General features: G+C 33.7%; 2 protein-coding genes across 2 annotated transcripts; both read left to right on the forward strand.

Moving 5' to 3' along the window:
- Nucleotides 1-2,935: 2,935 nt before the first annotated feature.
- LOC133693163 (uncharacterized) lies at nucleotides 2,936-10,778 on the forward strand. The gene is made up of 14 exons (XM_062114322.1): nucleotides 2,936-3,163; nucleotides 3,289-3,370; nucleotides 3,560-3,673; nucleotides 4,156-4,253; nucleotides 4,370-4,453; nucleotides 4,603-4,739; nucleotides 4,933-5,005; nucleotides 5,123-5,168; nucleotides 5,283-5,392; nucleotides 5,655-5,762; nucleotides 5,853-5,912; nucleotides 6,811-6,872; nucleotides 7,993-8,305; nucleotides 9,136-10,778. Exons 1-14 carry the CDS (start codon nucleotides 3,098-3,100, stop codon nucleotides 10,336-10,338), a joined length of 2,556 nt encoding a protein of 851 aa, XP_061970306.1. The 5' UTR covers nucleotides 2,936-3,097; the 3' UTR covers nucleotides 10,339-10,778.
- A 1,271-nt stretch (nucleotides 10,779-12,049) lies between these two features.
- LOC133694001 (G2/mitotic-specific cyclin-2-like) lies at nucleotides 12,050-15,974 on the forward strand. The gene is made up of 11 exons (XM_062115400.1): nucleotides 12,050-12,335; nucleotides 12,432-12,567; nucleotides 12,682-12,720; nucleotides 13,054-13,099; nucleotides 13,182-13,337; nucleotides 13,421-13,546; nucleotides 14,589-14,678; nucleotides 14,763-14,984; nucleotides 15,072-15,170; nucleotides 15,280-15,458; nucleotides 15,532-15,974. The coding sequence occupies exons 1-11, from the start codon at nucleotides 12,278-12,280 to the stop codon at nucleotides 15,659-15,661; spliced, it is 1,281 nt and encodes a 426-aa protein (XP_061971384.1). The 5' UTR covers nucleotides 12,050-12,277; the 3' UTR covers nucleotides 15,662-15,974.
- Nucleotides 15,975-16,204: the final 230 nt, after the last annotated feature.

Here is a 16,204-nt window from a genome sequence, read left to right on the forward strand (position 1 = left end):
CTTTAAAACCATGTCTTCATGTCCTTTCATTTTATAACCCACAAGTTGCTTAATGTAGACCTTCTTTTTCAAGAGATCTATTTTGAAAAGCTTATTTGACATTCATTTGATAGATTTTCCATCCATCTTTAATAAATGGAAAGAAACATGCTAAGTAAATATAATTTTCTCCAATATTGTTAGGTGGAAGCCATAAACACTTTTTGTTATGTTTTAAATCGGGTTTTCCTTTAACTTATTTTACATAAAACTCCATAAGAGCTTTGGGTTGAAAGAAAACCTAATATCCCTTATTTTCATGTATTTAGATCAAAATATTTTATTTTGAATAACAAAGATAGTTTCAGAAAGTTTGATGCCAAATTCAATGAAGGTATATATCTTAGTTATTCTTTTACTAGCAAAGCTTATAAAGTACATAATCATAGAACTCTAGTAGTTAAATAATCTATACATGTTGTGTTTGATAAGTCTAACCCATTTTATCTTCAAAAAGTTAAAAAGGTTGGTGTAGATATTATTCTTGATAGGTTAAAACTAAATGAAAGATGACACTTCTAGAAAGAAAGATCAAAGGAAAGAACCTTAAATGAATCCTTAACAACATGATCAACATGATAAATAACAACCTTTGCAAATTCTTCCCAAAGTAATTTAAAAACTAAAAGGGCTTTCATAAGGTTCAATTATTGGTGACTTATCGAAGGCTTTCCTCCATGACTAATCAAGTCAATAATGTTGTTTTCATATCTAATCTAAAACTGAAAATTATAATAAAGCCTTGTGTGATAAGTATTAGATACTCTCAATGCAAGAAAGGCTTGATTAATATGAAAGAAATCAAGTATGAGAATTAGTTCCTAAGCTCAAAGGTCATTCCAATTCCATTATTAGAACTAAACGGGTATTTCACAACAAACTTGATGAATCAAGAGAAGTTGTTTGGAACAAAACTCGTTTGGTTGCCCAAGGATGCAATCAAGAGGAATGAATAGATTATGATGAAACTTATACTCCCGTGGAAATAATGGGACTATTCATATGTTTCTTGCATTTGCATATTTAAAATTCTTTAAAAAATTTCAAATTGATGTGAAAGTGCCTTTTTTTTTAATGGTTATATCCTAGAAAACGTTTATGTTGATAAACCTTCTAATTTTGAAAGCCACAAATTTCCAAACTATGTTTTTAAACTTAAAGAGGCATTGTATAGTCTTAAACAAGCTTCTAGAGCTTGGTATAATAGACTAAATATTTTTTTTAATTTACAATTTGTTTAAAATGGGTAAAATTGATTTAACTTTATTTATAAAATATAAAAATCATGATTTAATTATTCTACAAATTTATATTGATATTTTATTTGATGTTACTAATGAATCTTTATACAAGGAATTTGAATATTGTATGCATAAGGCACTTGAGATGAGTATGATAAAAGAGTTTACCTTCTTTCTCATACATCCAATCAAACTAGAAAATGATGATGTATTTTATTCAAGCTACATATACCAAGGAGCTAATCAAAAAGTTTTATTTCGAATCCATATATTTAAGCAAACACTAATATACTTGATTTTAAGTTAAACTATAGTATAATATTTTATGATAACACCAATGCTATAAATGTAACCAAAAACCCCATATAACACTTTTAGATCAAGCACATCAAAATTAGACATTATTTTATTTATGATCATGTTAAAAAAATTGACATCTCTCTTAAGTTTGTGGTTAGATATAAGCAAATAGTGAATATCTTCACAAAGTCATTAGGTGAAGAAAGATTTTAAGTTTTACAAATGCTAGCAAGTGGGAGAAATTGTGCCTTTTGGGAGGCGTGTGTGGGCTCTTCTGGCAACCAAACACCGCCTTTCACGGTAACGTTGTGAGTGGTGCACCGAGATCTTCACGGTGGCATGATGTATATTAGCGGCCGAATGACGACGTGGCTCTAGTGAATTTTTTTTGTCCTCCCTATTTTCTCTCTCTTCTTCTTAAAAAAATACAAAAATATCTTTTCATTTGGTTTTTTATATCTAATTTGGTTTTCATTATTTTGATTGCTATTTAAAAAAAAATATTAATTTTTATCTTCAATTTAGTCCCTTATCATTTAATTTTATTTTATTTTTATATCAAATTTGATCATTATTCTTTTAATTTCTATTTATTTTTTTATTATTTTTCTAATTCAATTTTATTTTCAATTTTATCCCTTAATTAGCATTTAAATTCAATTTATTTTCATATTAAATTTGATCTTCATTCTTTTTATTACTATTTGTTTTGTTTTACATTCTTTTTTGATTGATTTTTTCCCTCCAATTTCATCCCTCAACATTTTATGATTGAGAATCTTACTTATTTATTTTTTAGGATTTTCCTTTTATAGTGTTAGTCATGAGCTCATGACAAGGGTCACGGATTTCAAATATTAACACGGGTAGACTTTGATTTTTTTAGGTTCTTTTAAAAAAAATTACAATCTCATCCTTCAATATTTGATTTAATGAAAATCAATCTTCATGTGTTTTTTCATTTTACTTTTTCATCTACGAGATTATCTTAATCATATGCTCGTATGGATTAGTCGCAAACGAAATAATCCGAGTTGACTTGTATTTCTTTTTGTATTACTTTTTTTGATTTTTTTTATTTCTACCATTTAACATCGAATTATTTGATAATTGTATCTTATTTTTTTATTTAATTTGTTTTTGATAGAGTTACTTAATATTATGATTGGATCACATATTTGATATACTAATCTGATGGACTCGAATCAAACTCTTTTTATTTTTTTCCCTATTAATTTTTTTTACTGTTATATTATTTTATTTGTATTATCAAAATTATATATATTTATTAAATTTAATCAAGTTAATTACCTGAATCTCTTGTTTTTTTTTTCCTTATTTGAAAACACTTGCATCTTCTAAAACTATTGGTGAAAAAAATTTGGGCCAGCCGCAGGCGGGCAACCTATACAGTGACTAACTGATAATTTACTCGAAATGTTTTATACAATCATCAAAATCAAATCAAAAGATAATACCATTACGAACACTGTGGCGCCATAATTTTCCATCTTTTAATGACAATACTCCAGAGAGGCAAAACACACTTAATTTCCCGTCTCAAATTTCTCACCCCTTTACAGGTCTCTCTCTCTCTGATCTCAAATTCCTTTATTTTTTGTATTTATTTATGTAGAGGCATTTTGTCGAACAATCTGTAAACAATGAATTTTCTTACTATTTTTTCTTTTGAAATTCGATGTTACAGAGATTCAACCATACTTTAACTAAAGAGGAATTAATCGCACCAGTCTGCCATGAAATGGGTCGTGATTTTCTCGCTCAACAGAGTAAATTTTTCAATCTTTGTTACTATTTTACGCGTTAGTGTTTTAAAGTTGTTAACGTTTGGGCAAATAAATGCGGTGGTGAAGGGGAGTTTATTAGTTTTTGTGTTAATTTCTGCTGGTTTTTTTGTGTTCTGTTTAAGATTTGGGGTTTTGAATTGTATAAGGTTTGATTTATGATGATTGGTGTAGGATATGTTGTTGATAGATCAAAATGGAGAAAAGTGAATGCTAGGTATCATGGTATAACTCGTTCAATGATTCCTGATGCTCCATGGACGGTTTTGAAACTTTTGCGTGTTGGAGGTAATCCATGTTTCTTTAAGCTTTTGTCTAGCTTTAATGTTCTTATTTTGCCTCCAGTTCATGTTTAAGTAGTTTTTATGATGCTTTGACTGATGTGGTTTGGTGGTTGGTAACTGAAAATGATCATTGTTGAAATAAATGGATTTTTGGGTTAATTACGCTGTTCAAAATTTACTTTCTCAATTCTGAAGAACGCTCCATATCACTAGCTATGCCAAGGGAGAGATTTTTCACTGCATAGGCTGTTGTGCTTACCCTCTTGTTTTCTTGTTGGAATGAAGGTAGGTACTGTAAGCGTGCCTCATTTGAATGTAAGAGGAGTGAGCATTGCACTGGCTGTACAGAATAATTTATCATGATGCTGGTGCTATTTGATTCTGGTTTTTGTTGTTTAGCCTGTGTCTTCATCATACTGATCTTGCTTCATATGAATGTTATACATCCTTCATGAACATGTGGTTTGATTAACTTGTCATATGCAGGATTTGAAGCATACTTAGTGGGTGGATGTGTGAGAGATTTGCTTTTGAATAGAGTACCTAAAGATTTTGATGTGATCACCACAGCTAACCTTCAGCAGGTCATATATTGCTGTTTTAATTTCATTGTTTATTCTTCTTGTTTGGTGAATTTCTATGACTACATGGGTGATTATGTTCATAATTTTTCTGTTCTTTTTTTAATATCTTATTACAGATAAAAAAGAAGTTTCATCGTGCTCATATTGTTGGACGACGATTTCCTATATGCATAGTGCATGTCAAAGGATCAGTAATTGAGGTTTGTTGGCACCTTTAGGGATTACAATTGGTGTTTATTTAAGTCCTTCTTTAAGCCATGATGTAGGCCATTTTAAGCATTCTGCTATCTTTGCAGGTCATATATTATCTTGTTTTTGGCAGTAATTTTTTTTATGATTTTGGCTATAGGTATCCAGTTTTGAGACAAGTGCACAACAGTGTCAGGAAAAAGAAAAGGTTCTTTTATCTCAAATGCGAAGGAGCTGTGACGAAAAAGACTTCCTTCTCTGGAAAAATAGTATGCAGCGGGATTTCACAATTAATAGGTGTAGTTTCTTTCTTTTGCTAATTGTTTAGGGAGAATCAAGTTTAAAATTAATTTAGCATGATGGTTTATTATTATAGCAACTAAAACTCTCCAGCCACTCTATTTATTTGTTATAGGATGACATATAAGATCTGAATCTGAGTTTGGTTGATGCCAATAACTTGTTATATTTCATTAAATTGTGGATGCAGTATGTTTTTTGACCCTTTCATGAATCGCATATATGATTACGCCAATGGAATGGAAGATGTAAGGTCACTAAAGGTGATTCTCTTTTCATTTACCAATGAAATCTGCTTTCAGATTACTTCTCTAATTCATCATGTTAACTGAAAATTTTCTCAGCTAAATTTTTTTTTCTCACATTTGATATTGTCTCAGCTACAAACATTAATCCCTGCTCGATTGTCATTCCAAGAGGACTGTGGTATTTGCTTTCACAATTTATATATTTGATCGTTTAGCTCCAATTTTCATCTTCATCACTGAATATGCTATAACTTCAACCTGACTGGACTTGTATATGCAAACTGTCATGCAGCTAGAATCTTGCGGGGCATAAGAATTGCAGGTCGTCTAGGCTTGTCAATTTCTAAGGATACTGAAACTGCAATATGTAAACTTCAATCTTCCGTCAAGAGTCTGAACAAGGTACTTCGAGTTTCAAACAAGACTTCTCTATGAAATCTTATTGTTTAGAGGTTCTAAGTTTTTCTTGGCCTCTGCGCTGGAGATATTTTCCTGTTTTTCTTGGCCTCTGCGCTGGAGATATTTTCCTTGTTTTCTTGGGCATTGTTACTCTTTTCTTATCCAGTCCTCAGTAGCTGCATCTTAGGTTTGCAGGCAGTAAGTGCCATTTAGTTTCATCAACGACATCATATTCTTACCAAGATGGCATCCTCTGTTTATTCAGGATAGGATAAAGATGGAACTGAACTACATGCTGTCCTATGGAGCTGCAGAGTCTACTATCCTTTTGCTCCAGAGATTCCACCTGCTTAAGATATTTCTTCCCTTTCATGTTTGTACCTTTTCAGTGTCCAACTTACTGCATTTTCTTCTTATAGTCACTAATTTACCCTTGTATCTGAAATGCAAGTTTTGATTGCAGGCAGCATACCTTCACGAACAGGCTGATGAAGTATCTGCTCAGGGTTCCACAATGTTGATGGTAGGATTAGCTTTATGGGAAAGAAAAATTGACATTGCAATTTTGTCAGTGATAAATATGCTTCTAAGGTGTATGAATGTCTAGGATTTGATTAAAGTAATATTCTAGTAATTGATCGCAATAATATAGGAAAGTACTGAAAATAAGGTTAGTTACTATGAAAAAGAATGAAATTGCAATTTTATCACTGATAAACATGATTCTAAGGTATGTCTAGTATGGATTTAGCTAGGATATGGCAAAAAAAAAAAAAAAAGTCTAGGAATTGATTACACATTAATGTAGGAAACTACTGGAAATATTAATGGACATTTTTTAGTCATTGTTGGAGAATGCTATGTCGACTCTCTCTTGGAAAGACCGTAGCATTCATTATTGTTGGAATATATATTAACTATTATATAATGTTTTGAATAGAATTGATTGAGATTATTCACTATCTGCAAGACTAATACCTGTACATATTGTGTTCTTTTGGATGTCATCTGGTCTGCTAAACATGAAGTTGATAATAATTATTTAAGTGAAAAGTTTTGTTTCTTTGGGTATGGCAACTCAAAGATGATTAAATGAAACAAGAGCTGCCAGAATTTACTAATGAGGGGAAGATTTGGTTCTGTGGAGATCAAACAGGCTGTGTCCATTTCATACATGGCATCCTCTACTGACATGCACGTGACGTGCTGGTAGAGGAAGTGACAGGTACTGGACTTGATGCCTGTGACTTTCAACTATAACAATTTCCACAGCAGCAGCATCTAGCCTCTTGAAACTTTATGTTGCTTGTGTATGCTTAATCAATTCTAGTTACTCCAAGCTTAATATGAGTTCAACTGTCAGTACGTTAATTAATTTTATTTAATCCTCTTCATTGCTTCAATTTGTTTCTTTTTGGCAGAAATTGTTATACAGTTTGGATAAAATAGTTAGCAGTGATCGACCTTGTGATTGCAGTCTATGGTAAGCCAGCTGTTTACCTTTTCTGATTAATTGTCTATCTAAATGTGACAGTATAATTGTTCTGCCTTCACCACCACCACAAGATATGGTTATTGTACTGCCAATTTCACTCCCCTTGAATTTATCCAGATTCGGGAAAGTTCTATCCATCCTGCACACACACACACGCACACAAAGAGAAAACATGATGGTGATAATAAAAAAAATATAATAAATAACCTGTCTGGATATTAGCTCTTGAAGTCAATTGAAAGAACCTAAATGTCTTTGCAAGGTTAATGCTCTTGAGATAGTCTTAAGGGGGACAGCGAACAAATAGATAAGTAGGCGAGAAGCTGCTCAAGCCCTGTTATAGATTTTGTATGACCACTGGTTCTAGCTGTACTTTACTATCAAAGATGGATGAGCCTGCTATCAAACCTCAGAACTCAACAGCATTGCCAGTGGCTGAAATGTGATCTTACTTTGCAATTGGTTTGAGAAACCCCTCATCCAGTGTAAAAATCATCTTCATTTAAATACTTTGCAAAAAACTGATCTCCTTTTACTTCTTGGACCTTCATTTGAAGGTTTATCATGCTGCGCTCTTTCCTCAAAATTGCCGCCTTATTTTGATAGCATAAATTCTATTGTTCAGAGGACTATCCAGTTACTGATTCATGCTTAATCTGTACATGAGTTCAAGGCCTTGGAAATTATAGTTTATTTTTTATTTTTATTGATCCTGTTCAGTAAGTAAAGAAATTATTATGTTAGCTCTGCTCTGGTGGGTCTAAGGTGGATTCTGGCCAGGGAAAAAGTAGGGTCATGCCAATATCATGTCTAGTTCAATTTTCACTCATGAAATACACATTTTCTTTAATGTTTGGGAATGTCTTTTACAAGTGAGTCCACTCCCATGCACCCTTGGTTTCATTCACACTCTAGGATTCACAATGTTAGTGATGGGTGCGTGATATTGGGTTCCATCCTGTCCAAATAGCACACCACTAATCTTATCTTTTCTTCTATGCTGAACTACATGAATAGTATGTGTGGTAGTGCACATATTTGTATATGTTTCCAGTTAAGGTTTTCTGCTGGGGACATGGCTGATGATCATGCTTTGTATATGTAACAGGGTTGGACTGCTAGCCTTTCACCAAGCATTAGTGCTTAATCCACAAGATGCTTTTGTAATCTGGGCCTTTGCTTCTATACTATATTGTGGAACATGGCAGGAAGGTGTTAAATTTGCAAGAGAAAATGCAAAAGTGGAAGGGAGATTTGTACCAGAGTTCTCTGGGTTCTCTGAAATTAAATCAGATGAAAAACTTGCTGAAGAAGTTTCTCAGTTAGCATCTTTAGTTCAAGATGCTGTAAATGCTTTTACAGATGAAATTAGTCTATCTGAATCCCTGTCCAGATACCTGGACCCCCCCTTCGATGTTTTTGTAAGTGTGCATATTATGATTTAGTGTGTGTGTGTGTTTTGCTAAAACTTCATAAAGTTTGTAGCACTTAATAATCCTTGGGTTTTTTTTTGCCTGAGGCCCTTTAAACCTTCCATCATACACTGCCCTTGCCACTCTTCTGAATTAATAGAAACTAGCAGAATAAGCTAATCTGCATAGTTGATGTCTTTTACCATCACAATCTTCATCTTGCTTTTAGTGTCAGATGCAAATGATTAGAATTGATGTGTGGACTGTCATACTAATGCTTAAAATTAGTATCTTGTTTACCATAACATGCAAATGTGTATAGCTTTACAAGCGCAGGCATGAATGTCAGACATTAATATATTTAGGAAATAACCAAGTGCGTTGAACTTATGAATTGGATTAAAGATGATACCTGACAGGACATGAATCAATTATCCTCTCTGAATTAGGTAACCAGATGTCCTACACTCGTAGTTGAATAATCAAGCCACTGGCATTTTCTTGGTTCATAGAATAAATCCACCCTTTATTGTTCCAAATACCGTATCTATGTTATATTTAATGTTAGGAACGCTGCATGTTTAGAATTTGGAGGAATTGATAAAATGGGCTTTCTGACCTTGCCAACAACATAATGACACTAACTGCCATTTCTCAGTGTGGAGAGTTTTGCTACATGATTTAGTCCTGCCATTTTTTTCCTGCTTTGTGAGTCTCTGGATATGTATAATTTGTGCAATGGTCACTTGAATGAAAACCTTCTCAACTAAGCAATTCCTCATTATATATAATCTGCATTGTTTTCTTTGTTGAGTAAAACTCTTTGTTTGGTGCTACAGGTGTTTGTATCAAAGAAAATAGGTGAACATGCTGGTCTTCTTTTTCATATGCAATCTTGTGACTATAGAAGAGAGAGTTTCAAGATTGACTATGATCTGCTTGTGAAAGGGGATCTGTATGAGACTAGATTTGTCCTGGGCAAGGTTATTTTGAAAACTTTGAGTGGTGGGCTTGTTCAAGGAGGAAAGGAGATTATCAAGGAGGAGTTAAAAGTCGTCAAGGAGAATCACGAGCCAACACTTTCTGATCTGGCAAAGGATGGACGTGTGGTCAAGAAGGTGAAAGAACATGTTCTATTATCATTTGATGAACAAAAGATAGAGAAAGGGAAGCAGAAGGAAAAGGTAAAGATGAAATGCTCTTCAGAACAGAACATTAATAGCATGAAGCAAGAGGTAGTTTTGAAAGATGCATCCATGGAGATAGCTAAGAAGCAGCGGAAGGTAGAGGAGAAATTATGTTCACCACTGCAGGAGAGTGATAAAAAGCAAGTGGCTGTTGGCGATGAGGAGCACCAGCATAGGGCTAAGAAGCATAGGAAGATGGTAGAGAAGGTGAAGCGCCACGAGTTATGTTATAAAGAAACGATAAATAGTATGAAGGAAGAGGTAGTTTTGCAAGATACACCCATGGAGATAGCTAAGGAGCTGCGGAAGGTGGTTGACACAAGGCAGGTTTCTGAGGAGAAATTTCATTCCCCACTGCAGGAGAGTGATAAAAAGCAAGTGGCTGTTGGCAATGAGGAGCACCAGCGTAAGGCTAAGAAGCATAGGAAGATGGTAGAGAAGGTGAAGCACCACAAGTTATGCTATAAAGAAACAATAAATAGCATGAAGGAAGAGTTAGTTTTGAAAGATGCACCCATGGAGAAAGCTAAGATGCAGCGGAAGGTAGTTGACACAAGTCAGGTTTCCGAGGAGAAATTTCATTCCCCACTGCAGGAGAGTGATAAAAAGCAAGTGGCTGTTGGCAATGAGGAGCACCGGCATAGGGCTAAGAAGCATAGGAAGATGTTAGAGAAGGTAAAGCACCAGGAGTTATGTTATAAAGAAACGAAAGAGCCATTTAATGTAATTAGGAAGTGTAATCCAAGTGAGGATGAGAAAATTAAGGGGGGAGAGAAAAACGATAGGCCTCCTGTATTGCAGGAGATGGTCAAGGAAAAAAGTGTCAAGTCTTGTCTATCCAGTCTCTTCAAGTGATGGTGCCCGTTTTATTGCAAGATACATGTAGCACTGGGGGAAGGCATTGCCATGTAACTAACAAATGACTGGCACAAGTTAGTGGATGTCTTTTGCTATCAGGCACAATTTCCTTGTCACTGCAGGTCTGCTGTAAAAGGGGCTGATGGTAGCTTGTCCCAGGTTACATTGGCTTATTGTCGTTGTAACATCATCCAGTTTTGTAGTATTCTTTTGTTTCATAATTTAGAAAGAATTACAATTGTCGGCTTCAGTGGTCATCTTAACAGGCAAAGTATTTCTATATGGTTTGTATTAGGTTATGTTTCGGGAAGGTTAAGAGCCAAAATGAGTAGCTAGCTCAAGCTAACCATGTAATTCTTTAGGTTTGGGAATTTCTGTTGTATACTTGGTTAGGAGTTGATGGCCATCAAAAGAATGCTGCTTCACTTGTTTGTCAATCCGTCTATTTGAGTATAATATGTGAGCAACCGTCACAAGAATGTAGCATAATCTCTCGTCGTTTTAGGATGGTAAATGATTATTTGTTTTTTGAGTTTTTTTTTAAAAAATTAATTTTTTTTTAAATTAATTTTTTTTAGTATTTTTAAATTATTTTAATGCTAATATTAAAAATAAAAATATTATTTTAATACATTTCAAAATAAAAAATAATTTAAAAAGTAATTACTACGATATTTTTAAATATTCTCTTAGTTCTTATTGTTTCTTACAATCTAGTTCTTGAGATGTTTGGGAGTATAGTAATAGTTGTTTTTTTAAATGTTTTTTATTTAAAAATATATTAAAATAATATTTTTTAATTTTTAAAATGTATATATAATATTTAATTTTTAAAAATACTAAAAAAATATTAGTTTAAAATAAAATAAATTTAAATTTTTAAAAAATATTTTTAAAACCCGGACAAGCTCCTAAAAAATCTTTTAGGACACTAATGTGCTTTATTGGGAATCCAAATTTATAGCATATCAAAGATTGTCGTTAATGTTTGATGCATCTCACTTGATTATTTTGTTGTGATTAGTTTACGGAGAGCCAAACTCGTCTAATATTTTACACATGCGATTGAACTACTCGAACTACACAATCGATCATTGCTAACATATTTCTTATCTAATGCAAACTATCATCAATTTCACATGAATGTTTGATGTTTGATCATTATTATTGAACAATTTTACCAAATCCCATTTCAGAATCCCGAAAATTCCAGCTCCACCAGTCAAATGAAGTAAAAATCTTATTAGATCCCGAATTCGATAAAATTAGCATTATCCCTCATCACCTCCACCTCTCACCTTCCATGATTTACCCATAACATTCGCAAGTAAAAATTGAAAGGCTCTAAAAGACATGCACAAATGATGACAAACGCAAAAATCAAAAGGGTACTCATGGCTCCTCCGAGTGCTAAACTTGCGAGATCCTATGGGTGTGTGTGTATTAGCCCTACCATTAAAGGACCCAATTACCCAGGAGAGTCCCAAGTCAACTTGACCCTACAAGAAGCCCCAAGTGGGCAAGAGCCTCTAGGAGCCAGCAAACCATACAGACCCAACCACAATCAATCAATCAATCATAAGCCTAAAAAACTCTAATAATTTGAAATCAGATGTGGCAAACCCACATGCATTGACAACCAGAAAATGACCGTTGTTCAGACAAACAAAGAAAGAAAGCAAGCCCTTTTTTTGCCTATCCCTAATCCAACGGTCATATTTCACTAGCCGTTAGTTTTGAAAAAAAGGGTTGGCTACACAAACCTCTCTTCTTTTATTTCTCTATCTGAGGTTGTAGATTCCAGTGCAATATTCCAGCCTCTTCTTTTAAATGCACTTATTAGTGTCAAATCTTTAAAGGAGAAGGGAAGAGACGAGGGTTTGCTTTTGTTGGTTCTTAATAGTTTGGTGTGATTAATTGTTTTTTCATTAACAAAATGGATGTATCTAATGGGAACAGTCTTAATCTCACCATCAAACCCACAGATTTTCAAGGTAAAGTAGTGAGCTTTATTGGTTCTGAACATCAAAGATGGGATGTTTTTTCAAGATCTAACATGGGTTTTTGTTTTTTTTTTAAATAATGTTAAGGATTAGAGATGGGTAACAGAAAGTTTGGACAGCAGATTAATAGGCAGAACAGGAGAGCTTTGAGTGTGTTGAATCAGAATTTTGTTGGAGGACAACAAGCATACCCTTGCGTTGTTAACAAGAGAGGATTGCAAGAGTAATTTCTCTTTTCTTGATATGAATTTTTAAGTTTCAGTATTGGTGTTCTGTTGATTGTTTTGTTCATTTTTCTTTTTTAAAAAAATGGGTTTGTTTTTTTTTTTGTGGGCAGAAACCATGGTGTTTGTGAAGAACATCGACCCGTTACAAGGTTTCTACAACAACTCTTTTCGTTTAATTTTTTTCTGTGTTGTTTGGTTGGTGAGAAAATGTAGGAAAGAGAAAAGAAACACAAATTTGAATCCTGGATCTTATAAGAGAAAACAACACTGCACGTACAGTACGAGCTCTTTTTTTTAATAAGCTACTTACAGCTAGAGCTACTACTTTTTTCTGTTGAGTTTTAGACTAATAGTAACAGATTAACACAACAACAAAAAATCAGATTTAAACCCTTTTTGTTAGTTTTTCCAGAGTTTAGCAACCCAATAGATCTAATATTTACTCGGAAAATTTTGATCTTGACATTTTGACCACTTTACAGGAAGTTCGCTGCTCAATTGTCAGGTACACAGCAGTATTGCCACCAGGTAGAAAATGGATTTGCATTTATATGTGATGATCTTCTTTATTTTTTTAAAGATAACGATGCTAATTTATTAATATTAACAGGAACTTAAGAAGCAGAAGCCATCGGTTCAAAGAACAAATGACTTTGGAGATTGCATATTTGTTGATGTGGAAGAAAACAAGGCATTTACCGCAGACCAACCAGTACCAATGTTCTTAGAGCAGACAGAAGCAAGGCCTGATGAAATGAACAAAATGGTATTCAATTTTCCTCTCTAACTATTTCAAGTCCCATTAGGAAAATGTTTTAATTTTAAAACCTATAATTGATTTGCTATCAGGAGGAGGTTGAAATGGAGGATATAATTGAAGAACCAATTTTGAATATTGATGATTGTGATGCAAAGAACCCACTTGCAGTTGTTGACTATGTTGAAGATTTGCATGCGTACTACAGAAAAATGGAGGTAAACTCAACTTGGAAAATAAGATTTTGGAATGTTTATGCTGTGTATATCAATTAGAAGATTAATTTTGATATGGAAGGTTGATAAAAGTACATTTCATGTAGTTAAGTTCATTTATTTTCCAACGAAACATAGGTTTAGCGATGAAAGACTCAAAGGTTGAGGCCTTGAGGAGTTCCTAGATTTGAATATCGCTATCCTTGAAATACAGACTTCAAGAGTTCCTAGATTCAAATAATAGGGTTAAGGATTGAGATATTTTTTGGTAGCAAATGCTTCTGAATTCAATGAGATGATCTTAGGGTTTCTAGACTTGAATCTAGGAAGCATTTGGTCTAGTGGTTAAAAACTAGAAGTATTTCTATGTACCTTAAACAATAGGGGTAAGGAATGAGAGATGATCTTAGGGTTTCTAGAATTGAATCTAGGAAGCATTTGGTCTAGTGGTTAAAAACTAGAAGTATTTCTATGTACCTTAAATAATAGGGGTAAGGAATGAGAGATGATCTTAGGGTTTCTAGAATTGAATCTAGGAAGCATTTGGTCTAGTGGTTAAAAACTAGAAGTATTTCTATGTACCTTAAATAATAGGGGTAAGGAATGAGAGTGATAGAATGTGCACAATTGGTCTAAATAATAAAATGCCTTGATCGAGAATTCATTGGAGATATTATTTTCGGTAGCTAAAGCATCGAGAATTCAATGGAGATATTATTTTCGGTAGCTAAAGCTTCTGAATTCAAGCTTTTATCAAACACATTAATTACTTAGCTTCTTTGTGATCTACCTTAAATGGCAGGTTTAAAGATTGAGAGAGATAGAATGTGCACAATTGTTCTAAATACAAAAATGCTTTTATCGTGAATTGATCAGAGTTGTATTCCGTGGCTAATGCTTCTGAATTCAATTTTTGATCTAACACGTTAGTTACTTAGCTTTTTTTGTGAAGTCTTGTTAAGTGCTTGACATATATCTTCAATTGTGAAAAAAAATCTTCAATTTCTGTTTAAATTTGATTACTAGACAACTTAAATCTGTGCAGAATTGTAGCTGTGTATCGCCGAACTATATGATGCAACAAGCTGACATTAATGAGAAGATGAGAGCCATCCTAATTGACTGGCTGATTGAGGTATATATATAAAGTTTTACCAAGTTGGTAATGTGCTGTACTTGGATCAAATGTTTGTGAATGACCATGTTTTTTAATCAACAGGTGCATGACAAGTTTGACCTAATGAAGGAGACATTGTTTCTAACTGTTAATCTGATAGATAGATTTCTATCCCAGCAAACGGTAATGAGAAAAAAGCTTCAGTTGGTTGGCTTAGTTGCTATGCTCTTAGCATGCAAATACGAGGAGGTTTCTGTTCCAGTAGTGGGAGATTTAATTCTTATATCTGATAAAGCGTATGCTAGGAAAGAAGTCCTCGAAATGGTAAGTGTTGTTCCCTGTAAAAATGCCAGTGTTTTTAAAGTTTTACAAGCTCCCGAAAGTGAGTGGCAATAATCTCTTCTTTTGCAGGAAAATTTGATGCTTAACAAATTGCAATTTAACATGTCATTTCCTACACCATATGTTTTCATGCAAAGGTTCCTCAAGGCTGCCCAGTCTGATAAGAAGGTTAGCACATTTTGCCAGTAATTTACTAGTGAAAGATCGATATTTGAAAAGAACTTGAAATTATATATGTTTTGCCCTGACAATTGTGTCATTTATGACTTGAGAACAGCTTGAGCTGCTGTCCTTCTTCTTGATTGAGCTTTCACTTGTGGAGTATGAGATGCTTAAGTTCCCACCATCATTGTTAGCAGCCTCAGCCATCTATACCGCTCAGTGCACTATCTATGGTTTCAAAGATTGGAATAGAACCTGTGAATGGCATAGCAACTACTCAGAAGAGCAGCTCTTGTGAGTTTCTTTGTTGAAGTCGTTTATCTCATCCTTGGCTTGCTAATGACTTTAGTTTCATGCATGCTGACAGAGAATGTTCAAGGTTAATGGTTGGTTTCCACCAGAGGGCAGGGACAGGGAAACTCACTGGAGTATACAGGAAATACAACACACCCAAGTTTGGATTTACTTCAAAATGTGAAGCAGCACAGTTTCTATAGCAAGGAAAATGTGTACAGCTACTAACTTTACTTGATTGGGAGGAGTGGTGGGCGGGCATTGCACACAATAATTAGCAACTTGGGTTGCTGCTGCGCTGCTGGCTGCTCTTGGGAATTGAGAATATTTTGCGTTCTACAGCCGTAGTTGGTTTTTATTATGTTCTAATTGAACATATTTCTGTTTCATTGAAAGCAATAATTGATGACAGTTCATAATTATTGAAAGAAGTTTCAAATTCTTGATTGCTGCTTTAGCAATATGAGAATTTGTGTATTATTTAATTTAATAAAAGGATGGATCTTTAAAATTAAACAGTTTTAGGTAGTCATTCTACAGCATAATTTAAAGTGTCATTGACTAGAATTATTAAATGGCGATTCCATCGCGTGATAACATCATTTTAATTTTGTGACGAAACATATTCATAATGATTTGTGAAAAAATTATTGATTGATTAATAATCTTAGATGATAAATTAAATTCATCTAAAGTTCTAACTCATGTTCTTGAAATTTGAATTTTAGATCTTTTAAAGCACATGA

The sequence above is a fragment of the Populus nigra genome, chromosome 5, assembly GCF_951802175.1.
Source record: "Populus nigra chromosome 5, ddPopNigr1.1, whole genome shotgun sequence".
NCBI lineage: Eukaryota > Viridiplantae > Streptophyta > Magnoliopsida > Malpighiales > Salicaceae > Populus > Populus nigra.

Excerpts from the sequence above, each read along its gene's own strand:
- LOC133693163 (XM_062114322.1), top strand. The coding sequence starts at position 3,098 with ATGACAATACTCCAGAGAGGCAAAACACACTTAATTTCCCGTCTCAAA. Across the intron at positions 5,393-5,654 it reads CCGTCAAGAGTCTGAACAAG|GATAGGATAAAGATGGAACT; the intron begins GTACTTCGAGTT and ends CTGTTTATTCAG. Across the intron at positions 5,763-5,852 it reads AGATATTTCTTCCCTTTCAT|GCAGCATACCTTCACGAACA; the intron begins GTTTGTACCTTT and ends TTTTGATTGCAG.
- LOC133694001 (XM_062115400.1), top strand. The coding sequence starts at position 12,278 with ATGGATGTATCTAATGGGAACAGTCTTAATCTCACCATCAAACCCACA. Across the intron at positions 14,679-14,762 it reads TAATTGACTGGCTGATTGAG|GTGCATGACAAGTTTGACCT; the intron begins GTATATATATAA and ends TTTAATCAACAG. Across the intron at positions 15,171-15,279 it reads CTGCCCAGTCTGATAAGAAG|CTTGAGCTGCTGTCCTTCTT; the intron begins GTTAGCACATTT and ends ACTTGAGAACAG.